Source organism: Salvelinus alpinus, chromosome 29, assembly GCF_045679555.1.
Source record: "Salvelinus alpinus chromosome 29, SLU_Salpinus.1, whole genome shotgun sequence".
In the NCBI taxonomy this organism is placed as follows: Eukaryota; Metazoa; Chordata; class Actinopteri; order Salmoniformes; family Salmonidae; genus Salvelinus; species Salvelinus alpinus.
Window position 1 is genome coordinate 4,832,526 of NC_092114.1, and position 25,433 is coordinate 4,857,958.

A 25,433-nucleotide genomic window follows, 5' to 3' on the forward strand; every position below is an offset into this window, starting at 1 on the left:
TCATCCACACTGTCAGATTACATCATAGAGACGATGGAACAGAGCCCACGAAGAGAAAAGGGTAGCAGAAAAGGTATAGTAAATCTCTGGATTTTATTGTAGTTGCAAGTTACATTTTGGTGTGTTTGACAGTTGACTAAAATAGAAAAATAAACAGACTAAAAACCAAGATCGGTAAGGCCTGTATATGGCTTTGGGTAGGGCCTGTATATGGCTTTGGATAAGGCCTGTATATGGCTTTGGGTAGGGCCTGTATATGGCTTTGGGTAAGGCCTGTATATGGCTTTGGGTAAGGCCTGTATATGGCTTTGGATAAGGCCTGTATATGGCTTTGGGTAGGGCCTGTATATGGCTTTGGGTAAGGCCTGTATATGGCTTTGGATAAGGCCTGTATATGGCTTTGGTTTAGTCTTATATATGGCTTTGGGTAAGGCCTGTGTATGGCTTTGGGTAAGGCCTGTGTATGGCTTTGGGTAAGGCCTGTATATGGCTTTGGGTAAGGCCTGTGTATGGCTTTGGGAAATGCCTGTATATGGCTTTGGGTACGGCCTGTGTATGGCTTTGGGTAAGGCCTGTATATGGCTTTGGGTAAGTCTTATAAATCGCTTTGGGTAAGGCCTGTATATGGCTTTGGGTAAGGCCTGTATATGGCTTTGGGTAAGGCCTGTATATGGCTTTGGGTAAGGCCTGTATATGGCTTTGGGTACGGCCTGTATATGGCTTTGGATAAGGCCTGTATATGGCTTTGGGTAAGGCCTGTATATGGCTTTGGGTAAGGCCTGTATATGGCTTTGGGTAAGGCCTGTATATGGCTTTGGGTAGGGCCTGTATATGGCTTTGGATAAGGCCTGTATATGGCTTTGGGTAGGGCCTGTATATGGCTTTGGGTAAGGCCTGTATATGGCTTTGGGTAAGGCCTGTATATGGCTTTGGGTAAGGCCTGTATATGGCTTTGGGTAAGGCCTGTATATGGCTTTGGATAAGGCCTGTATATGGCTTTGGGTAAGGCCTGTATATGGCTTTGGGTAAGGCCTGTATATGGCTTTGGGTAAGGCCTGTATATGGCTTCGGATAAGGCCTGTATATGGCTTTGGGTAAGGCCTGTATATGGCTTTGGGTAAGGCCTGTATATGGCTTTGGGTAAGGCCTGTATATGGCTTTGGGTAAGGCCTGTGTATGGCTTTGGGAAATGCCTGTATATGGCTTTGGGTACGGCCTGTGTATGGCTTTGGGTAAGGCCTGTATATGGCTTTGGGTAAGTCTTATAAATCGCTTTGGGTAAGGCCTGTATATGGCTTTGGGTAAGGCCTGTATATGGCTTTGGGTAAGGCCTGTATATGGCTTTGGGTAAGGCCTGTATATGGCTTTGGGTACGGCCTGTATATGGCTTTGGATAAGGCCTGTATATGGCTTTGGGTAAGGCCTGTATATGGCTTTGGGTAAGGCCTGTATATGGCTTTGGGTAAGGCCTGTATATGGCTTTGGATAAGGCCTGTATATGGCTTTGGGTAAGGCCTGTATATGGCTTTGGGTAAGGCCTGTATATGGCTTTGGATAAGGCCTGTATATGGCTTTGGATAAGGCCTGTATATGGCTTTGGGTAGGGCCTGTATATGGCTTTGGATAAGGCCTGTATATGGCTTTGGGTAGGGCCTGTATATGGCTTTGGATAAGGCCTGTATATGGCTTTGGGTAGGGCCTGTATATGGCTTTGGGTAAGGCCTGTATATGGCTTTGGGTAGGGCCTGTATATGGCTTTGGGTAAGGCCTGTATATGGCTTTGGGTAAGGCCTGTATATGGCTTTGGATAAGGCCTGTATATGGCTTTGGGTATATCGATTTCGAGAGAAATAAGCTTTTTGTTTATTTGGAACATTTCTGGGATCTTTTATTTCAGCTCATGAAACATGGGACCAACACTTTACATGTTGTGCTTATATTTTTGTTCAGTGTACAAACAGGAACATGTTATGACATTATATATCCTCTTCAAGGCCTTAGAATGTCTGGCCAGTATAGTCTAAGTCTAAGGGTGGTTTGGGTTAATTTAATTAATGTTTAAACTAGGACTATTTCAAGGCTGTTAAATTTTCACTTCCAGGTTAGTTAGTTTACAGCTTGTTGATGCCCTGGCCGGTTAGTCAGGACTCAGAGATGGGTCCCAGAACAGCCACAGCCTCGATCTCCACCAGACCACCCTGCAGAGAGAAAGAGATGGGGAGAGAGAGACAGAGAGAGAAAGAAAGAAACAAAGAAAGAAAGAGACAGAGAGAGAGACAGAGTGAGAGAACCAGAGAGAAATAGAGAGAGCCAGAGTGAGACAACCAGGGAGAGAGGTTAGAATCACCATTTGGAAGAGTATTACATCTTTAATATCAAGTAGATCTGTGTGGTTATGGTGCTGACTCTGGGAGGGTTAGAGCTGTGTGGTTATGGTGCTGACTCTGGGAGGGTTAGAGCTGTGTGGTTATGGTGCTGTCTCTGGGAGGGTTAGAGCTGTGTGGTTATGGTGCTGACTCTGGGAGGGTTAGAGCTGTGTGGTTATGGTGCTGTCTCTGGGAGGGTTAGAGCTGTGTGGTTATGGTGCTGACTCTGGGAGGGTTAGAGCTGTGTGGTTATGGTGCTGACTCTGGGAGGGTTAGAGCTGTGTGGTTATGGTGCTGACTCTGGGAGGGTTAGAGCTGTGTGGTTATGGTGCTGACTCTGGGAGGGTTAGAGCTGTGTGGTTATGGTGCTGACTCTGGGAGGGTTAGAGCTGTGTGGTTATGGTGCTGACTCTGGGAGGGTTAGATCTGTGTGGTTATGGTGCTGACTCTGGGAGGGTTAGAGCTGTGTGGTTATGGTGCTGACTCTGGGGAGGGTTAGAGCTGTGTGGTTATGGTGCTGACTCTGGGAGGGTTAGAGCTGTGTGGTTATGGTGCTGACTCTGGGAGGGTTAGAGCTGTGTGGTTATGGTGCTGACTCTGGGAGGGTTAGAGCTGTGTGGTTATGGTGCTGACTCTGGGAGGGTTAGAGCTGTGTGGTTATGGTGCTGACTCTGGGGAGGGTTAGAGCTGTGTGGTTATGGTGCTGACTCTGGGAGGGTTAGAGCTGTGTGGTTATGGTGCTGACTCTGGGAGGGTTAGAGCTGTGTGGTTATGGTGCTGACTCTGGGAGGGTTAGAGCTGTGTGGTTATGGTGCTGACTCTGGGAGGGTTAGAGCTGTGTGGTTATGGTGCTGACTCTGGGGAGGGTTAGAGCTGTGTGGTTATGGTGCTGACTCTGGGGAGGGTTAGAGCTGTGTGGTTATGGTGCTGACTCTGGGGAGGGTTAGAGCTGTGTGGTTATGGTGCTGACTCTGGGAGGGTTATAGCTGTGTGGTTATGGTGCTGACTCTGGGAGGGTTAGAGCTGTGTGGTTATGGTGCTGACTCTGGGAGGGTTAGAGCTGTGTGGTTATGGTGCTGACTCTGGGAGGGTTAGAGCTGTGTGGTTATGGTGCTGACTCTGGGGAGGGTTAGAGCTGTGTGGTTATGGTGCTGACTCTGGGAGGGTTAGAGCTGTGTGGTAATGGTGCTGACTCTGGGAGGGTTAGAGCTGTGTGGTTATGGTGCTGACTCTGGGAGGGTTAGAGCTGTGTGGTTATGGTGCTGACTCTGGGAGGGTTAGAGCTGTGTGGTTATGGTGCTGACTCTGGGAGGGTTAGAGCTGTGTGGTTATGGTGCTGACTCTGGGAGGGTTAGAGCTGTGTGGTTATGGTGCTGACTCTGGGGAGGGTTAGAGCTGTGTGGTTATGGTGCTGACTCTGGGAGGGTTAGAGCTGTGTGGTAATGGTGCTGACTCTGGGAGGGTTAGAGCTGTGTGGTTATGGTGCTGACTCTGGGGAGGGTTAGAGCTGTGTGGTTATGGTGCTGACTCTGGGAGGGTTAGAGCTGTGTGGTTATGGTGCTGTCTCTGGGAGGGTTAGAGCTGTGTGGTAATGGTGCTGACTCTGGGAGGGTTAGAGCTGTGTGGTTATGGTGCTGACTCTGGGAGGGTTAGAGCTGTGTGGTTATGGTGCTGACTCTGGGGAGGGTTATAGCTGTGTGGTTATGGTGCTGACTCTGGGAGGGTTAGAGCTGTGTGGTTATGGTGCTGACTCTGGGGAGGGTTAGAGCTGTGTGGTTATGGTGCTGACTCTGGGGAGGGTTAGAGCTGTGTGGTTATGGTGCTGTCTCTGGGAGGGTTAGAGCTGTGTGGTTTTGATACTTACTCTGGGGAGGGTTAGAGCTGTGTGGTTTTGGTACATACTCTGGGGAGGGCAACAACCTGGTAGGCAGCTCTGGCAGGGAAGTTTTTGATGAAAACTGAAAGAAAAAAAGAAAGTATATTGTACATACAATTTCCCCAAATCATACTGAATTAAAGTAGGCCTAATTCCAAAGATGTGTATACTGAAATTACGTTTCCAAAGAAACAGGAAGTTCTAGACTCTGAATGACAGGGAGTAGTAACACATTTACACCTGGCTGAAAACCTGTCTGAAAACCTGTCTGAAAACCTGTCTGAACGCTGGTCTAAGATTCTGTCTCTTTTTACCCCACTGCTGTAGAGTACTCTTGCTAGTATTCACACTAAACTAAGGTAATGGACATGAGACGTATTCTCCAGACCATATATTAGACCTAGTACTGTGAACTTCATGGCTGGTTACAGTCGTATTGGCTGTCTGGAACCGTACGGCTACAGGCTACAGCCAGGACCCAGGGAGAGGGTTGGGTTTCACAGAGCTTCCTTGTATCCTCTTACGCTCAGAGTCTGACACACACCAGTGTTCAGTCCCACTGTGCATCGTGATGGGACACACACCAGTGTTCAGTCCCACTGTGCATCATGATGGGACACACCAGGGTCCAGTCCCACTGTGCATCGTGATGGGACACACACCAGTGTTCAGTCCCACTGTGCATCGTGATGGGACACACACCAGTGTTCAGTCCCACTGTGCAGCGTGATGGGACACACACCAGGGTTTAGTCCCACTGTGCATCGTGATGGGACACACACCAGGGTCCAGTCCCACTGTGCATCGTGATGGGACACACACCAGGGTCCAGTCCCACTGTGCATCGTGATGGGACACACACCAGGGTCCAGTCCCACTGTGCATCGTGATGGGACACACACCAGGGACCAGTCCCACTGTGCAGCGTGATGGGACACACACCAGTGTTCAGTCCCACTGTGCATCGTGATGGGACACACACCAGGGTTTAGTCCCACTGTGCATCGTGATGGGACACACACCAGGGTCCAGTCCCACTGTGCATCGTGATGGGACACACACCAGGGTCCAGTCCCACTGTGCATCGTGATGGGACACACACCAGGGTCCAGTCCCACTGTGCATCGTGATGGGACACACACCAGGGTCCAGTCCCACTGTGCATCGTGATAATACCCATAGAGCTGGGGTCCCGTTGTGAGTCCTTTGGACAAGGAACTATGGGAAACCTAACTTAGCAAGGCAAAGACAGACAAGAGTTTAATTATAAAGGGCATCAATTTGAACTATAGCAATGGATTGCCCATATGTAACTGATTACCACACGTTGTACATGCAGGACACGATGGAAGTTTTCATATATTTAGCTGTTGTCCTTTCAGACATATATGAATGTGCTACTGAAGAATGCTGGGTCTAAAGTCAGTATTCAATATTAGGCAGTTGACACACCGAACAAGTGGCCAACATATCCTGAGAGAAGTGCTGTTACAGGGCAGAGGGCGCCATCGTGTGGACAGTTGTGGACATGCAGGACAGTATGAAGAGGTGGATTAAGCCCAAACGTTCGATGCGGACAGAGAGAGAATCTCAATTGATTTCCTTGACTCCTTGTGTTCGATCTCCTTGTGTGTTTTCAGCAGGAGGCGAGAGGACGTGAAGAAACAAATAAATATAATTGAGATTATCCCATAACTTGACCCTTAGCCCCTCACAGTGTCAGGTCAAACACTTACATGTCTTATACACATCGTTGACGTTGACAAAGTCATTAATGTCTGCCAACAGCACGGTTGTCTTGACGACTAGAAGATACAAAAGTAAAGAAGATACACATTTCAGATCTCAGGTGGAATTAATCTCATCCTTTTTTGTCTTTTACATTTAATACTGTAGCCAGGGTCGTTACAATACATAAATTCTTGTTGATCTGGTGATATATATAAAAAGAGGGAGGCTTACCATTGTCATAACCACATCCAGCTGCTTTCAGGATCTCTCCCATATTGACCAGAGCATGTTGGGTGAGGAGGATGGGGGAGGAGAATGGGGGAGGAGTTGGGGAGGAGAATGGGGGAGAAGGCGGGGGGAGGATGTGGGGGAGGAGGCGGGGGGAGGAGTTGGGGAGGAGAATGGGGGAGGAGTTGGGGGAGGAGTTGGGGGAGGAGGCGGGGGGAGGATGTGGGGTGAGGGAGGGGTTGGGGGTGAGGGAGGGGTTGGGGGTGAGAAAGGGGTTGGGGGTGAGGGAGGGGTTGGGGTGAGGGAGGGGTTAGGGGTGGGGATGAGGGAGGGGTTGGGGGTGGGGATGAGGTTGGGGCTGGGGATGAGGGAGGGGTTGGGGGTGAGGATGAGGGAGGGGGTGGGGATGAGGGAGGGGTTGGGGGTGGGGATGAGGATGAGGGCGTGGGGATGAGGGAGGGGTTGGGGGTGGGGATGAGGGAGGGGTTAGGGGTGAGGATGAGGGAGGGGTTGGGGGTGGGGATGAGGGAGGGGTTAGGGGTGAGGATGAGGGAGGGGTTGGGGGTGGGGATGAGGGAGGGGTTAGGGGTGGGGATGAGGGAGGGGTTAGGGGTGGGGATGAGGGAGGGGTTGGGGGTGGGGATGAGGATGAGGGAGGGGTTAGGGATGGGGGTGAGGGTGAGGGAGGGGTTAGGGGTTGGGGGTGGGGATGAGGGTGGGGATGAGGGAGGGTGAGGATGAGGATGAGGGAGGGGTTGGGAGTGGGGATGAGGATGAGGGAGGGGTTAGGGATGAGGGAGGGGGTGAGGGTGAGGGAGGGGTTAGGGGGTGGGGATGAGGGTGGGGATGAGGGAGGGGTGAGGATGAGGGATGAGGGAGGGGTGAAGATGAGGGAGGGGTTAGGGGTGAGGGTGGGGATGAGAGAGGGGTTAGGGGTGAGGGTGGGGATGAGAGAGGGGGTGGGGGTGAGGGAGGGGATGAGAGAGGGGGTGGGGGTGAGGGAGGGGGTTAGGGAGGATGTTATAAGAATTCCTGACTAACATGACTAATGCTATAAGTATTATAATAGTACTATATGTTTTACATCTCTCCCCCCTCCACCATCTCTCCCCCCTCCACCATCTCTCCCCCCTCCACCATCTCTCCCCTCCCTCCACCATCTCTCCTCCCTCCACCATCTCTCCCCCCTCCACCATCTCTCCCCCCTCCACCATCTCTCCCCCCTCCACCATCTCTCCCCTCCCTCCACCATCTCTCCTCCCTCCACCATCTCTCCCCCCTCCACCATCTCTCCCCCCTCCACCATCTCTCCCCCCTCCACCATCTCTCCCCTCCCTCCACCATCTCTCCTCCCTCCACCATCTCTCCCCCCTCCACCATCTCTCCCCCCTCCACCATCTCTCCCCCCTCCACCATCTCTCCCCCCTCCACCATCTCTCCCCCCTCCACCATCTCTCCCCTCCCTCCACCATCTCTCCCCTCCCTCCACCATCTCTCACCTGTCTGGCCTGAGCCTGTACCCCTCCCTCCACCAGCTTCCCTGAGGCCACGTCCAGCCCCAGCTGGCCAGAGATGTACACGGTCCGATCCACCACCACCGCCTGGCTGGAGCACAAACAATTGGACATAAGTCACTCTACTAGGAAGTCCACTATGTGCAACTTAACCTGCACTAACATAAATAACATGAGCATGTCTACTTCTGCTAAGCTTCCCAGTAAAGCAATGAAAACAATCAAGCATCCCAGAAAAGTGCAAAAAAATATCCCACATTAACATATGTAGCTTAAGAAACAAGGTTCATGAAATCAATAATTTGCTAGTCATGACGTAGCCCTCTTTGGGTATAGCGAGTGCCTTCCCCCTCTCTCCCTCTTATACCCAGGTTCTGTTATCTCAGGGCGTAAATTCCTGGAGGAGACTCTCCCTCATGCGGTATGGAGAGAGGGTTCATAGTAGAACAAAGGAACTTCTTCTACCTCACAGAACTTGAGAACTGAACAATATCCATGTTTTGGAGAATGTGTAAACGGTCGGTGGAGAATCCAGCTACGACCCGGTCCGTTTTGTCTAATGTTTGTGAACTCATGAGAGACAATACAGCCACATTACCATAACTCTGTTTATACAACAGCCTCCGTTATGAGATTTGCATCTAATTATTGTATAAAATGATTGAGTAAATATGAAACTATTTGTGTAATTATGTAATGTGATTTTAAACTGTTTAAGGAAAGAGAATCCAATTCCCTTTAAAGTTTCATTAAGTCATTGGCCCGCCCCATGAGTAGACAATGATCTGGCGTCATGGGACAGCCCCTTTCTGCTGTTCCGAATATAAACCCCACGTGGAGGGATTCCCTTTAGACCAGTTTACCTCGATTACCACGAGAGGGCCAAGGTTTGAGTAGAGACCATGCATTCCTCTATTACTGAGAGGGCTAAGGTTTGAGTAGAGACCACGCGTGCCTCTATTATCCAGAGGGCTAACCAAACCACGTGGAGCATTGTCTACACTGGTGGAAGTGGTTCAACTCTGAGACTATCGATACGGACAGAATAAGAGCAAATCTTCTATACTAATTACTAGTCTGCAGCTAGAATTTATGTCGACCTGGAATGTGAAGACCGACAACCGCCGAAACATCTATTCTATAAGAACATTTCTGAATGGAACTCTGAAGTATCCATTCTAACCACGACAGACTCCAGGGACGCAAAGAGAAGTTCAGATGAACTTTCCAACAGAAAGACGGACGATTCCAAAAGAGATCCCGACGACACACTGAGTGTAAATATATATATTGATTGCAATTATTCCCGAGTAAGTGAGCGTTCATGTGCAAAGGATTGACATTTCAATTATTACAATTATCAACTGTGTCTCTTGTCTTTCCCGGCCTTCTCAGTCCACACCCACTTCCCTTATCATTTCCTTTTAACCACATATATTGTTGTTTGTTTATGCATTTCTGTGATTATTTAGTTAGTTAGTAAATAAATGATTAAGACAATTGATGTATGGATGATTCATAGTGAAGACTGGGTTTGTGCAGATAACCAACAACTTACGATGTTTGGACTGAGACTAACGTGAGGTAAAGAATGATTCACGAAATAGAAGACTTATTAGTCAGATATTAAAATATCTGAAAAGTAGGGCCTCCTGGGTGGCGCAGTGGTCTAAGGCACTGCATCGCAGTGCTAGCTGTGCAACCAGAGATTCTGGATTCGAGCCCAGGCTCTGTCGCAGCCGGTTGCGACCGGGAGGCCCATGGGGCGGCGCACAATTGGCCCAGCGTCGTCCGGGTTAGGGAGGGTTTGGCCGGCAGGGATATCCTTGTCTCATCGCGCACTAGCTACTCCTGGTTGCCAGGTGTACAGTGTTTCCTCTGACACGTTGGTGCGGCTAGCTTCCGGGTTGGATGTACATTGTGTCAGAGTATAACTCTGTACTCTACACCTATAACCACTCTACTCCTATAACCTCTCTACTCTCTATAACCTCTCTACTCCTATAACCTCTGTAGGAGTAAATGAGATATATAGGACAGCACATAGATGTATAAAATGGCTGAACATTAAAAATAGATCACAGTAATGAAAGGGAGACACATGGTCTGCTGACCTGACACTAATGAAAGGGAGAGACACAGGGTCTGCTGACCTGACACTAATGATAAAGAGATTCATAGTCAGCTGCTTCTAAAATGAAGGCCTATAGGGTAGAGTCTGCTGATTCCAATAAAGGCAAACAAAACAAAGAGTACATTGACACATTATGCTGACACACTAAAGATAGAGGGACCCATGGTCAGCTGCTTCTAAAAACATATAGGACAGAATCTGCTGATTCCAATAAAGGCAAGCTGAACAGGGAGTACATTGACACATTAATGAAGGGAAGTGAGACATTATGCTGACAAACTAAAAAGATAGAGGGTCCAGCCACCATTATAATCTAACTGAAAACAGATATGGGTGTTATAGGGCATGAACCAGTAGGAAGCTTGAACTAAAAGATAATGATGGTGAAAGACTTAAGAAATGAAAGGTCATTTGCATAAGGGATGGATATAATACTATGTGTGTATAAATAGAGTAGCTGGAGTTCTGAGAAAGGGTGTGTTCCGCGGACATTCCAGATTGCGATACAATTTGTATTAAAAATCATATTTGAGTTCACAAAGTTCTTGTAAGAGTTATATTTGAAGTGATTTTCCACGACACCTCTCTACTCCTATAACCTCTCTACTCTCTATAACCTCTCTGCTCTCTATAACCTCTCTGCTCTCTATAACCTCTCTGCTCTCTATAACCTCTCTACTCTTTATAACCTCTCTGCTCTCTATAATCTCTGCTCCTATAACCTCTCTGCTCTCTATAACCTCTCTACTCTCTATAACCTCTCTGCTCCTATAACCTCTCTGCTCTCTATAACCTCTCTACTCTCTATAACCTCTCTGCTCTCTATAACCTCTCTACTCCTATAACCTCTCTGCTCTCTATAACCTCTCTACTCTCTATAACCTCTCTACTCTCTATAAGCTCTCTGCTCTATAACCTCTCTACTCCTATAACCTCTCTGCTCTCTATAACCTCTCTGCTCGCTATAACCTCTCTGCTCTCTATAACCTCTCTGCTCTATAACCTCTCTACTCTCTATAACCTCTCTGCTCTCTATAAGCTCTCTACTCCTATAACCTCTCTGCTCTCTATAACCTCTCTGCTCTCTATAACCTATCTGCTCTCTATAACCTCTCTGCTCTCTATAACCTCTCTGCTCTCTATAACCTATCTGCTCTCTATAACCTCTCTGCTCTCTATAACCTCTCTGCTCTCTATAACCTCTCTACTCCTAAAAGCTCTCTACTCTTTACGGCTATAACCTCTTTACTCTCGACAATGTCTCTACTCCTATAACCTCTACTCCTATAACCACTCTACTCCTATAACCTCTCTACTCCTATAACCTCTCTACTCCTATAACCTCTCTACTCCTATAACCTCTCTACTCCTATAACCTCTCTACTCCTATAACCTCTCGACTCTCTACTCCTATAACCTCTCGACTCTCTACTCCTATAACCCCTGACCTCCTATAACATATATTCTCTCTGTAACCTCTACTCTCTACAACCTCTCTACAACCTCTCTACTCTCTACTCCTATAACCTCTCTACTCCTATAACATATGTACTCCTACAACCTATGTACTCTCTACTCCTATAACCTATGTACTCCTATAACCTATGTACTCTCTACTCCTATAACCTATGTACGCTCTACACCTATAACCTATGTACTCCTATAACCTATGTACTCTCTACTCCTATAACCTATGTACTCCTATAACCTATGTACTCTCTACACCTATAACCTCTATACTGCTATATCCTATCTTCTCTCTATAACCTCTCTACTCTCTAATCCAATAATCTTTTTACTCCAATAACATCTCTACTATTTTAACCTCTTATTCTCTACTCCTATAACCTCTCTACTATTATAACCTCTTATTCTCTACTCCTATAACCACTCTACTATTATAACCTCTTATTCTCTACTCCTATAACCTCTCTACTACTATAACCTCTTATTCTCTACTCCTATAACCTCTCTACTATTATAACCTCTTATTCTCTACTCCTATAACCACTCTACTCTCTACTTCCATAATCTCTCTGCTCCTATAAACACTACTCTCTACTTCTATAAACCCTCTACTCCTATAACCTCCACTCCTATAACCTCTCTACTTCGATAACCACCCTGCTGCTATAACCTCTCTACTCCTATAACCTCTTTACTCTCTACTCCTAACCCCTCTACTCTCTGCTCCTCTAAACTCTACTCCTATAACCTCTCTACTCCTATAACCTCTCTACTCCTATAACCTCTCTACTCCTGTAACCTCTCCACTCCCGTAATCTCTCTACTCCTGTAACCTCTCTACTCCTATAACCACTCTACTCCTATAACCACTCTACTCCTATAACCACTCTACTCCTATAACCACTCTACTCTCTACTCCTATAACCTCCCTACTCCTATAACCACTCTACTCCTATAACCACTCTACTCCTATAACCACTCTACTCCTATAACCACTCTACTCTCTACTCCTATAACCTCTCTACTCCTATAACCACTCTACTCCTATAACCACTCTACTCCTATAACCTCTCTACTCCTATAACCACTCTACTCCTATAACCACTCTACTCCTATAACCACTCTACTCCTATAACCACTCTACTCCTATAACCACTCTACTCCTATAACCACTCTACTCCTATAACCTCTCTACTCCTATAACCACTCTACTCCTATAACCACTCTACTCCTATAACCACTCTACTCCTATAACCACTCTACTCTCTACTCCTATAACCTCTTATTGGAACTACTACTCTCTACTCCACTCTACTCTCTACTCCTATAACCACTCTACTCCTATAACCACTCTACTCCTATAACCACTCTACTCCTATAACCACTCTACTCCTATAACCACTCTACTCCTATAACCACTCTACTCTCTACTCCTATAACCTCTTATTGGAACTACTACTCTCTACTCCACTCTACTCTCTACTCCTATAACCACTCTACTCCTATAACCACTCTACTCCTATAACCACTCTACTCCTATAACCACTCTACTCCTATAACCACTCTACTCTCTACTCCTATAACCTCCCTACTCCTATAACCACTCTACTCCTGTAACCTCTACTCTCTACAATAACCTCTCCGCTCCCGTGACCTCTCCGCTCTCGCCGAGTGGCCTAACGTTACGATAATATCTAATTCATTGGGTAATTAATTATGGAATATAAATATGGATGTGTCTGTCGTGGCTGGGATCCCCCAGGTGGTGCATTCTGGGGCCAAGTGTCTGTCGTGGCTGGGATCCCCTAGGTGGTGCATTCTGGGGCCAAGTGTCTGTCGTGGCTGAGATCCCCCAGGTGGTGCATTCTGGGGCCAAGTGTCTGTCGTGGCTGGGATCCCCTAGGTGGTGCATTCTGGGGCCAAGTGTCTGTCGTGGCTGGGATCCCCCAGGTGGTGCTACATTTTGATAGTAGAAGAGGTGAGTTTGTCCTCCTACATTGAACACCTAGAGGAAGCTATATAAAGAGTACACCATGACTTCCATGTGCCAGTGTACGGAGACTGGAATATCAAGGAGCCTTAAATAACCAGGTTCCTTCTAGCTGTTATGTTCACCATGTTATGTTCAAGTAAAATGTGACTTCTCCTTTAGCCTATTGTTTTCAATTAGGTCAACCAAGTAACACATCGAACATGTTATTGTATTTCCTTTGAAGTATTATGACTGCACTGCATAGTTTCTGTAACAGACAACCTTAACCATTAGTTAGTGGGGTGGACCTTGATCCTCTTTTACTATCTCTGATCATGGTAACAAACTCCTCCCCCTCTTATATTGGCTCCTCACCACAGTTGCCAACTTTTAGTAAACAACTTTTAACTAGCCTTTTAGTAAACAACTTTTATACTAGCCTTTAGTAAACAACTTTTATACTAGCCTTTAGTAAACAACTTTTATACTAGCCTTTAGTAAACAACTTTTATACTAGCCTTTAGTAAACAACTTTTATACTAGCCTTTTAGTAAACAACTTTTATACTAGCCTTTTAGTAAACAACTTTTATACTAGCCTTTTAGTAAACAACTTTTATACTAGCCTTTTAGTAAACAACTTTTAACTAGCCTTTTAGTAAACAACTTTTTGGTATTTTCTGTGTGTATTTTCTTACGCTGTCATGATTCTGTCAGTTGTTGTGTAATGCAGCACTCCTTTGCAAAACAACCTTGGTCTCAATGGGACTCCCTGCTAAAAGGAAGGTTCATAACATTGTTTCTAACCCCACGTTATATAGTCATATCAGGTGTTTAATCTACTTAGAGTTTATGAAACACAGTCCACAGCGATGTAGATAAGACATGCACTAAGTTGCATTCTAAAGATTTAACACAAAACACATTGATGAATGCTTAGTAAAATATAGGTGAGGCCTACCTGTAAATCCCCTGCCTTATAGGTGCTTTGGGAGTATAAGGAAAGAGTTTCTGAACAGCAGCCATCGTGTCCAGAGTAAGTCAGTCACAGAAGTCAGCTTGGGACAAAGTGAAGTGAACCGCTGTCCAGGAAAACCTTTGACTCGACAAACACTGCTGGGGCAAAGTACCTGCTGTGGCTGGCATCACGCTAATGGTGCTACAAGCTAGGGGCGGAGGAGGTCACGTGCTGTGGCTGGCATCACGCTAATGGTGCTACAAGCTAGGGGCGGAGGAGGTCACGTGCTGTGGCTGGCATCACGCTAATGGTGCTACAAGCTAGGGGCGGAGGAGGTCACGTGCTGTGGCTGGCATCACGCTAATGGTGCTACAAGCTAGGGGCGGAGGAGGTCACGTGCTGTGGCTGGCATCACGCTAATGGTGCTACAAGCTAGGGGCGGAGGAGGTCACGTGCTGTGGCTGGCATCACGCTAATGGTGCTACAAGCTAGGGGCGGAGGAGGTCACCTGCTGTGGCTGGCATCACGCTAATGGTGCTACAAGCTAGGGGCGGAGGAGGTCACCTGCTGTGTCTGGCATCACGCTAATGGTGCTACAAGCTAGGGGCGGAGGAGGTCACCTGCTGTGGCTGGCATCACGCTAATGGTGCTACAAGCTAGGGGCGGAGGAGGTCACGTGCTGTGGCTGGCATCACGCTAATGGTGCTACAAGCTAGGGGTGGAGGAGGTCACGTGCTGTGGCTGGCATCACGCTAATGGTGCTACAAGCTAGGGGTGGAGGAGGTCTCGTGCTGTGGCTGGCATCACGCTAATGGTGCTACAAGCTAGGGGCGGAGGAGGTCACGTGCTGTGGCTGGCATCACGCTAATGGTGCTACAAGCTAGGGGTGGAGGAGATCACGTGCTGTGGCTGGCATCACGCTAATGGTGCTACAAGCTAGGGGCGGAGGAGGTCACGTGCTGTGGCTGGCATCACGCTAATGGTGCTACAAGCTAGGGGCGGAGGAGGTCACGTGCTGTGGCTGGCATCACGCTAATGATGCTACAAGCTAGGGGCGGAGGAGGTCACGTGCTGTGGCTGGCATCACGCTAATGGTGCTACAAGCTAGGGGCGGAGGAGGTCACGTGCTGTGGCTGGCATCACGCTAATGGTGCTACAAGCTAGGGGCGGAGGAGGTCACGTGCTGTGGCTGGCATCACGCTAATGGTGCTACAAGCTAGGGGCGGAGGAGGTCACCTGCTGTGGCTGGCATCACGCTAATGGTGCTACAAGCTAGGGGCGGAGGAGGTCACCTGCTGTGGCTGGCATCACGCTAATGGTGCTACAAGCTAGGGGCGGAGGAGGTCACGTGCTGTGGCTGGCATCACGCTAATGGTGCTACAAGCTAGGGGCGGAGGAGGTCACGTGCTGTGGCTGGCATCACGCTAATGGTGCTACAAGCTAGGGGCGGAGGAGGTCACCTGCTGTGTCTGGCATCACGCTAATGGTGCTACAAGCTAGGGGCGGAGGAGGTCACGTGCTGTGGCTGGCATCACGCTAATGGTGCTACAAGCTAGGGGCGGAGGAGGTCACGTGCTGTGGCTGGCATCACGCTAATGGTGCTACAAGCTAGGGGCGGAGGAGGTCACGTGCTGTGGCTGGCATCACGCTAATGGTGCTACAAGCTAGGGGCGGAGGAGGTCACGTGCTGTGGCTGGCATCACACTAATGGTGCTACAAGCTAGGGGTGGAGGAGGCCACGTGCTGTGGCTGGCATCACGCTAATGGTGCTACAAGCTAGGGGTGGAGGAGGCCACGTGCTGTGGCTGGCATCACGCTAATGGTGCTACAAGCTAGGGGTGGAGGAGGCCACGTGCTGTGGCTGGCATCACGCTAATGGTGCTACAAGCTAGGGGTGGAGGAGGCCAAGTGCTTTGGCTGGTGGAAAAGTGCAAGAGAAATCCAAATCACTAGTGCAGGATGATTGGAGACTGGGATATGGTATCATTACTACGGATTGGAGACTGCGATATGGTATCATTACTACGGATTGGAGACTGGGATATGGTATCATTACTACGGATTAGAGACTGGGATACGGTATCATTACTATGGATAGGAGACTGTTGGAGACTGTGATATGGTATCATTACTATGGATTGGAGACTGGGATATGGTATCGTTACCATGGATTGGAGACTGTTGGAGACTGTGATATCGTATCATTACTACATTATCCTATGTGAATTTAAGTATGCTCCCCCTAATTCTCTCTCTCTCTCTCTAATTCTCTCTCTCGGAGGACCTGAGCCCTAGGACCATGCCTCAGGACTACCTGGCCTGATGACTCCTTGCGGTCCCCAGTCCACCTGGTCATGCTGCTGCTCCAGTTTCAACTGTTCTGCCTGCGGCTATGGAACCCTGACCTGTTCACCGGACGTGCTACCTGTCCCAGACCTGCTGTTTTGTACTCTCTACCGCACCTGCTGTCTCTAACTGTGAATGATCAGCTATGAAAAGCCAACTGACATTTACTCCTGAGGTGCTGACCTGTTATTATCTGAAGCTGCTGGTCATCTATGAACATTTGAACATCTTGGCCATGTACTGTTATAATCTCCACCCGCCACAGCCAGAAGAGGACTGGCCACCCCTCATCTTGGTTACTCTCTAGGTTTCTTCCTAGGTTCTGGCCTTTCTAGGGAGTTTTTCCTAGCCACCGTGCTTCTACATCTGCATTAGAGGTCGACCGAGTAATCGGAATGGCCGATTAATCGGGGCCGATTTCAAGTTTTCATAACAATACGATTAAAAAAATTTTTTTTTTACACCTTTATTTAATCTTTATTTAACTAGGCAAGTCAGTTAAGAACACATTCTTATTTTCAATGATGGCCTAGGAACGTTCTGCCTCATTTTTAACCTTGTCGGCTCGGGGGATCCAATCTTGCATTGATTACATTGCACTCCACGAGGAGCCTGCCTGTTAGCGAATGCAGTAAGCTAAGGTAAATTGATAGCTAGCATTAACCATATCTTATAAAATACAATCAATCAATGACTGTCATTGCTCCAATGTGTACTTAACCATAAAACATCAATGCCTTTCTTAAAATCAATACACAAGTATATATTTTTAAACCTGTATATTTAGCTAAAAGAAATCCAGGTTAGCAGGCAATATTAACCAGGTGAAATTGTGTCATTTCTCTTGCGTTCATTGCACGCAGAGTCAGGGTATATGCAACAGTTGGAGCCGCCTGGCTCTTTGCGAACTAATTTGCCAGAATTTTACGTAATTATGACAACATTGAAGGTTGTGCAATGTAACAGAAATATTTAGACTCATGGATGCCACCCGTTAGATAAAATACGGAACGGAATAAACGTTTTGTTTTCAAGGTGATAGTTTCCAGATTAGTCAAAGGTATATGGTTTAGAGAGAAATAGTCGACACGTTATAATTCCTGTAATAACTTGCCGCTGAACTTGAAAGGGGTTCCTTCGTTATTTTACCGTTCATGTCTTCCATAGAGAATGTCTTGATCTACTTCAAATAAGGTCTGTGTTTCGTGCAGGTTTAAACCGCCTTGACGTTTTGATACCGTGTAAATCTCACTAGGATAAGGTAACGTTTGTCAACATATTTTCATAAATCCACTCTACAATTTTTTAAATCTTCGCTTATATTTAGCCAATATTGATCAGAGTTACCTTGTCCTATGGATATCTACACAGTTATAAAATTGGCACGGTGGTGTAAGCCTACACGAAACACAGACCTTATTTTAAGTGAATCTAAAAATATCCTATGGAATAACTGAAGGAACCGCTTTTCAGATTTTGCTAGAAGGTGTCATGGGAATTATGACTCGCACTTTGGTTGTCAATTCTTACCATGCCCATTATTAAAATAGGATTTCCTGCATATAGAAATTAAAGTTTTTGTTTTCAACATTCATCACAGTTAACTTAAACTCTATTTTTATTCAAACAGTTGAGAGTATTTGTCTCCTAAGCAGACTCTTCAGTATCATTGTCACTTCAGAGCTGTGTGTGTGTGTATTTATGTATTATATTAAGTTAAAATAAAAGTGTTCATTGTTCATTCAGTATTGTTGCAATTGTCATTGTTACAAAAATGTGTTTGTGTGTATGATATATATATATATATTTAAATTATTATTATAAAAAATAATTAAAAAAATCGTCCGATTAATCGGTATCGTCTTTTTTGTCTTCCAATAATCGGTATCGGCATTGAAAAATCATAATCGGTCGACCTCTAATCTGCATTGCTTGCTGTTTGGGGTTTTAGGCTGGGTTTCTGTGTACATATCCTTGTGACATGGGGCAGTGCATTATCACGCTGAAACATGAGGTGATGTTGGAGGATGAATGGCATGACAATGGGCCCCAGGATCTCGTCACGGTATCTCTGTGCCTTCAAATTGCCATAGATAAAATGTAATTGTGTTCGTTGTCCGTGGCTTATGCCTGCCCATACCATAACCCCACCGCCGTAATGGGACACTCTGTTTACAACGTTGACATCAGTAAACCGCTCACCCACACAACGCCATACATGTGGGTCTGCGGTTGTGAGGCCGGTTGGAAGTACTGCCAATTTATGTCAAAAAATTACGGAGGTGGCTTACGGTAGAGAAATTAACAATACACTCTCTGGCAACAACTCTGGTAGACATTCCTGCACTCAGCTTGCCAATTGCAAGCGCTCTCAAAACTTGAGACACCTGTGGCATTGTGTTGTGAGACAAAACGGCACATTTTAGTGGCCTAGTTTTTGTCCCCAGCACAAGGTGCACCTGTGTAATGATCATGCTGTTTAATATGCCACACCTGTCAGTTGGATGGATTATCTTGGCAAAGGACAAATGCTCACTAACAGGGATATGAACACATTTGTGCAAAACATTTTAGAGAAATAAGATTTTTGTGCACTTGGAACATTTCTGAGATCTTTTATTTCAGCTCATGAAACATGGAACCGACACTTCACATGTTGTGTTTATATTGTTATTCAGCTTAGTTCCTATTGGGAGAAAACAGTCTGTCCACTCAGATCACCTCCATTAGGTTTTCAGATCTAGTTTCTAGAAAACAGTCTGTCCACTGAGATCACATCACCTCCATTAGGTTCTCAGATCTAGTTTCTAGAAAAGAAGTCTGTCCACTCAGATCATATGAATTCATTGCTCTTTCGTTCTCATTAAGACAGTCTTTGGTCGTGGACAAAGCGCCACAGCTTTCCGTAACTGTGTTATATACAGTATTACATCATGATAACACCACAGGGTTTCCATCGATCCCCTCCTACACCGTCCCCCAGGCTGGCTGCCACTACCATAGTGGAATGACAGATCCTTCCTGTAACATTGTGGTAAGTCTATTTTACTTTCCCTTTCATCCACTAACTAGCTGTAAAAACTATATTTTTTGCTATTAAAAATATATATTCACAGCGATTTAGATGGTACAATAATTCCCTACTATATGCTCTCACATAAACCGGAATTGAGGAAGACTGTAGTAGACCTGTAGTAACCAGGAAAGAGTGATTTCTACATTGGCCTCTTTTACCCAGTCTGCCATTGTTGGTTGTGCTCGGAGATGACCACGCCTCTTCGTGACGCCGATGGAAGAGGGGGAGGGGGCAGTAGGTCTGGCTTTTGTTGTCAAACAAACATTTTTTGGTGTGTAAAACACCATCATTCCACTATTACTGCAGATATATTCTGGACATTTTCTGACATTACAGAGAGTCTACAAGTAACTGCTTTAATATTATCAGGAACTGCTGGTACTTTCCCAAGAGCCAAATAACAGTAGCAGAGCTGGGAGAAAGCCAGCTAGTATTGAGCAGTCAAAGGACGCTTTAAAAAGGGGAGAAACATCTTCAGGAAACTTTTACTCTGGGATGTAAGGCTACCTACAGGTTCATAATTAACAGAGAGATGTAAGGCTACCTACAGGTTCATAATTAACAGAGAGATGTAAGGCTACCTACAGGTTCATAATTAACAGAGAGATGTAAGGCTACCTACAGGTTCATAATTAACAGAGAGATGTAAGGCTACCTACAGGTTCATAATTAACAGATGGGGAGGCAAAGAATTGTTTACAGTAGTCCTGAGCAATGGGAAAATAGTGTGGACTGGAGTCATCCTGACTACTGGGGTGGTGATGAGAAAATGGAGGACATTTAGGAGCACAGGGTGAATTAAATTCCAGACAGCTGTCAGGTCTCTCCCTTGGTCAGGTCAGAAAGCACCAGGTCAGAATGACTTCTCCAAGGTCCTCAGCATTCTGCTGCCAGAGTGCTGATCTAGCATCAGTTCTGCCTTTTAGATCATAAGGAATAAGATTACATGGAAAGTGGACCACCTAGATCAGCACTGTGGAATGTGAGACGCTGTATGAACACGGGCCCAGGTCAGAATGTGTTCAGGCTCTTCAGAAGTTCTGCTGTCTGCGTTTCTTGGCGTCCATTGCGTCGAGGATGGGTTGTCTCTTGGCGGTGTAGCGCTGACGCAGCTCCTCGATCTCTCTCTCCATCATGGGGTCCAGAGCCGTCAGACGCAGCTGCAGCTCCTCAAAGTCAAGGTTCTTCAGCTGCTTAGACAGAGAACACACACACAGGGACACACAGAGGGAGAGAAGCAACTTTAGAACACAGCAAAACCTAACCCACTGAGTCAGAGAGGAAGTAAAGACCAAGAGATGGAAAGAGAATATCACATGACTATTGCTCCCAGAGATGCTATTCAACTACTATAGGGATTCTACATGTAGTTCCACGCGCAGCTCCACGGACGGATGGTCCTATGGATGGTTCTCTGTAGTTCTATGGATGGTTCTATGTGTAGTTCTATGGATGGTTCTCTGTAGTTCTATGGATGGTTCTATGGATGGTCCTACGGGTGGTTCTATGGATGGTTCTATGGATGGTCCTACGGATGGTTCTATGGATGGTTCTATGGATGGTTCTACGGGTGGTTCTATGGATGGTTCTATGGATGGTTCTATGTGTAGTTCTATGGATGGTTCTCTGTAGTTCTATGGATGGTTCTATGGATGGTTCTATATGTCGTTCTATGGATGGTTCTATATGTTGTTCTATATGTAGTTTCACGGATGGTTCTATATGTCGTTCTATGGATGGTTCTATATGTTGTTCTATATGTAGTTCCACGGATGGTTCTATATGTAGTTCTATGGATGGTTCTATATGTAGTTCTATATGTAGTTCTATGGATGGTTCTATATGTAGTTCTATATGTAGTTCTACGGATGGTTCTATATGTAGTTCCACGGATGGTTCTATATGTAGTTCCACGGATGGTTCTATATGTAGTTCCACGGATGGTTCTATATGTAGTTCCACGGATGGTTCTATATGTAGTTCCACGGATGGTTCCATATGTAGTTCTACGGATGGTTCTATATGTAGTTCCACGGATGGTTCTATATGTAGTTCCACGGATGGTTCTATATGTAGTTCCACGGATGGTTCTATATGTAGTTCCACGGATGGTTCTATATGTAGTTCCACGGATGGTTCTATATGTAGTTCCACGGATGGTTCTATATGTAGTTCCACGGATGGTTCTATATGTAGTTCCACGGATGGTTCCATATGTAGTTCTATGGATGGTTCTATATGTAGTTCCACGGATGGTTCTATATGTAGTTCTACGGATGGTTCTATATGTAGTTCCACGGATGGTTCTATATGTAGTTCTACGGATGGTTCCATATGTAGTTCTACGGATGGTTCTATATGTAGCTCCACGGATGGTTCTATATGTAGTTCCACGGATGGTTCTATATGTAGTTCCACGGATGGTTCTATATGTAGTTCCACGGATGGTTCTATATGTAGTTCCACGGATGGTTCTATATGTAGTTCCACGGATGGTTCTATATGTAGTTCTATGGATGGTTCTATATGTAGTTCCACGGATGGTTCTATATGTAGTTCTATATGTAGTTCTATGGATGGTTCTATATGTAGTTCCACGGATGGTTCTATATGTAGTTCCACAGATGGTTCTATATGTAGTTCCACGGATGGTTCTATATGTAGTTCCACGAATGGTTCTATATGTAGTTCTATGGATGGTTCTATATGTAGTTCCACGGATGGTTCTATATGTAGTTCTATGGATGGTTCTATATGTAGTTCCACGGATGGTTCTATATGTAGTTCCACGGATGGGTGATTAGGTGTAACTCACAAAGTCAAAGTCTCCGTCCTGAGGAAGCTTCCAGTTGTCAGGGAAGACGTTGTTAGCCTGGCTGATGTGATAGCCTGGTTCCTGCTGCTGGTTATGGTTCTCCTGTTGGACCTTATTACAGTCCTGCTTGTCAAAGTAGTCCATGAAGGAGGGTCTCAGGGCCTGCTGGGGGGTGGGGTGTCCTGGGGAGAGAGGAAACATCTACTTTACTAAAGTATTCACACCCTTGGACTTATTCCACATGTTACCGCATAAATTCAAAATGGAATAAATTGATTTCCCCCACCCATCTACACAAAGTTACTGAAAATGAAATACAGTAATATTTAATTTACATAACTATTCACACCCCCTAGTCAATACTTTGTAGAAGCACCTTTGATTGAACTCAAAGCTGTAATCGCCACCAATCAAATGTAAAAAGCGCTTTATAAACACATCAGCTGATATCTCAAAGTGCTGTACAGAAACCCAGCCTAAAACCCCAAACAGCAAGCAATGCAGGTGTAGAAGCACGGTGGCTAGGACAAACTCCCTAGAAAGGCAGTTGTCTTGGGTGTGTCTGGATCAGCTGTGCAAATCTGTATTTTTTCTGAAGCAAATTCTCATCAAGGATTCGCCTCCATGCTTTGTTCCCTCTATCCTTACTAGTCTCCCCGGCTGCTGTAAAGCATTCCCATAGCATGATGCTGCCACCACCATGCTTCACGGTAGGGATGCTGCCACCACCATGCTTCACGGTAGGGATGGTGTTAGGCGGGTGATGAGCTGTGCCTGGTTCTCTCCAGACATAGCGCTTTGCATTCAGGCCAAAGAGTTCCAGTTTTGTCTCATCAGACCACAGAATCTTTTGCCACCGGACTTTATGCAAACTCCTGGCCAGCGGTCATGTGACTTTCTCAGGAGTGGCCTGGCCACTGTCCCATAAAGCCCAGATGGGTGAAGAGCTGTAGAGACAGTTGTCCTTCTGGCAGGCAGAGTCCGGGTGGCTCCGGGGCAGAGTCCCGGGTGGCTCGGCTCGGGGGCTGAGTCCCGGGTGGCTCCGGGGCAGAGTCCCGGTGGCTCGGCTCGGGGGCTGAGTCCCGGGTGGCTCCGGGGCAGAGTCCCGGGTGGCTCCGGGGCAGAGTCCCGGGTGGCTCCGGGGCAGAGTCCCGGGTGGCTCGGGGGCAGAGTCCCGGGTGGCTCCGGGGCAGAGTCCCGGGTGGCTCGGGGGCAGAGTCCCGGGTGGCTCGGGGGCAGAGTCCCGGGTGGCTCGGCTCGGGGGCTGAGTCCCGGGTAGTTTTATATCGTCTCCACTTCCTAGTGATTGAGACCACTGTGCTCTTAGAATTGTGTTGAAAGTTTCCATCTCGGCAATCTACGGACAGTTCCTTGGACTTCATGGTACAGTTTCTGCACTGTCAACTGTAGGACCTTATATTGACAGGTGTGTGCCTTTCCAAATCATGTCCAATCAATTTAATTTATCACAGGTGACCTACAATCAAGTTGTAGAAACATCTCAAGGATGATCAATGGAAACAGGATGCAGCTGAGCTCAATTTGGAGTCTCATAGCAACGGGTCTGAATACTTCTGTACATTAGATACAAATTTACCTGTTGAAGTCTGTCCATGTTATATCATGTGTCAAACAGAGCCTACGGTACTATCCTGAACAGCTCATTATAATCAATTAAATATAGAAACTAAATGATCACAATATGTTAGTTACAGCCTACGGTACTATCCTGAGAAGCTCTACTCACTCCTCATGGAGCCTTCGTCGTTGTCCTCCTCCTCCTCATCACTGTTGATGACCATGGTTCCCAGGTCTGCCTCTAACATGGTACTGCCGTGCTCGATCATGGTCTGAGCTCCGTCACTCATGGTGCTGCTAGCTCTCATGGTGCCAGCCCCCTCTGACCCAGACTTCACCATGGTGTGGGAGTCCACCTCCACCTCCTCTTCCTGGACGCAGAGAGAGAGAGGACGGCCAGGTCAATCAAACTAACTTGTAAAGCTCTTTTTAGCAGTTGGACAGTAAGGTACTGACTTCATTCGTACAGAGCCTTCAGAAAGTACTCACACCCCCTCAACCTTTTACATATTTTGTTGTGTTACAGACAGAATTTAAAATGGATAAAACTGAGATTTTGTTTCACTGGCCTACACACTATACCATGCTGGTCATTTATGAACATTTGAACATCTTGGCCATGTTCTGTTATAATCTCCACCCGGCACAGCCAGAAGAGGACTGGCCACCCCTCAGAGTCTGGTTCCTCTCTAGGTTTCTTCCTAGGTTCCTGCCTTTCTAGGGAGTTTTTCCTAGCCACCGTGCTTCTACACCTGCATTGCTTGCTGTTTGGGGTTTTAGGCTGGGTTTCTGTACAGCACTTTGAGATATCAGCTGATGTAAAAGGGGCTTTATTAATACATTTGATTGATAGACTAGACGTACAGAGTCGTCCTCCTGCTCCAGCTCTCTCTGCTGCTCCTGGTGTCTCTTAACCTTCATCTCCATGGACTCAGTGATCAGGTCTCTCAGGATGGTGACTGGCTTGGCTGCCGTGATGAACGGATGCTACAGGAGAGAGGGAGAGGAGGAAGGCAGTAAGTTGACGAAGCTCTGCATGACTGACAGTGTTTCTAATATGTTCATAGACGAAGGGACAGCAGCCAGTCTCACCTGTAGTAGCATAGAGACAGCATAGACAGACAAATGTCCAGGTGCTACTCTGATGAGCTAGTGAAGATGACAGTATGTTTTTGTATGAGCACACAGAAGTGCGTCTCACCTGTAGTAGCCGCGCGCGCGTCTCACCTGTAGTAGCCGCGCGCGCGTCTCACCTGTAGTAGCCGCGCGCGCGTCTCACCTGTAGTAGCCGCGCGCGCGTCTCACCTGTAGTAGCCGCGCGCGCGTCTCACCTGTAGTAGCCGCGCGCGCGTCTCACCTGTAGTAGCCGCGCG

The 25,433-nt window shown here is 46.8% G+C and overlaps 2 protein-coding genes across 8 annotated transcripts in view; both read right to left on the bottom strand.

Annotated features, from left to right (window-relative positions):
- Positions 1-74: 74 nt before the first annotated feature.
- On the bottom strand, positions 75-14,403 carry rida (reactive intermediate imine deaminase A homolog). Of its 4 annotated transcripts, none has more exons than XM_071375298.1 (6): positions 14,249-14,403; positions 7,701-7,806; positions 6,205-6,228; positions 5,979-6,047; positions 4,269-4,324; positions 75-2,198 (listed from the first exon to the last, which is right to left on the bottom strand). In XM_071375298.1, exons 1-6 carry the CDS (start codon positions 14,311-14,313, stop codon positions 2,138-2,140), a joined length of 381 nt encoding a protein of 126 aa, XP_071231399.1. In that variant the 5' UTR covers positions 14,314-14,403; the 3' UTR covers positions 75-2,137. The 4 variants fall into 4 exon arrangements, with proteins under 4 accessions (XP_071231399.1, XP_071231397.1, XP_071231396.1 ...); XM_071375296.1 differs by having other exon boundaries at positions 4,231-4,324; XM_071375295.1 differs by having other exon boundaries at positions 6,205-6,258; positions 7,700-7,806.
- Positions 14,404-19,191: 4,788 nt separating this feature from the next.
- Positions 19,192-25,433, bottom strand: part of stk3 (serine/threonine kinase 3 (STE20 homolog, yeast)) — a 30,511-nt gene continuing 24,269 nt past the window's right edge. The window contains exons 8-12 of one of the 4 annotated variants that reach the window (XR_011671605.1): positions 24,925-25,047; positions 24,230-24,431; positions 22,483-22,664; positions 20,323-20,860; positions 19,192-20,174 (exon numbers count right to left, since the gene is read on the bottom strand). Coding sequence is in view for 2 of the 4 variants with exons in the window: in XM_071373806.1 (XP_071229907.1) it covers positions 20,699-20,860; positions 22,483-22,664; positions 24,230-24,431; positions 24,925-25,047 (669 nt within the window). In the remaining 2 variants the exon portion in view is untranslated. Of the gene's footprint in view, positions 20,861-22,482; positions 22,665-24,229; positions 24,432-24,924; positions 25,048-25,433 lie in introns of all 4 variants that reach the window. The other 3 variants (XR_011671604.1, XM_071373806.1, XM_071373807.1) reach the window with 3 other exon arrangements.

Bases quoted from the DNA above. Each gene is read 5' to 3' on its own strand.
- rida (XM_071375294.1), bottom strand. From the start codon at position 1,876: ATGTTCCAAATAAACAAAAAGCTTATTTCTCTCGAAATCGATATACCC.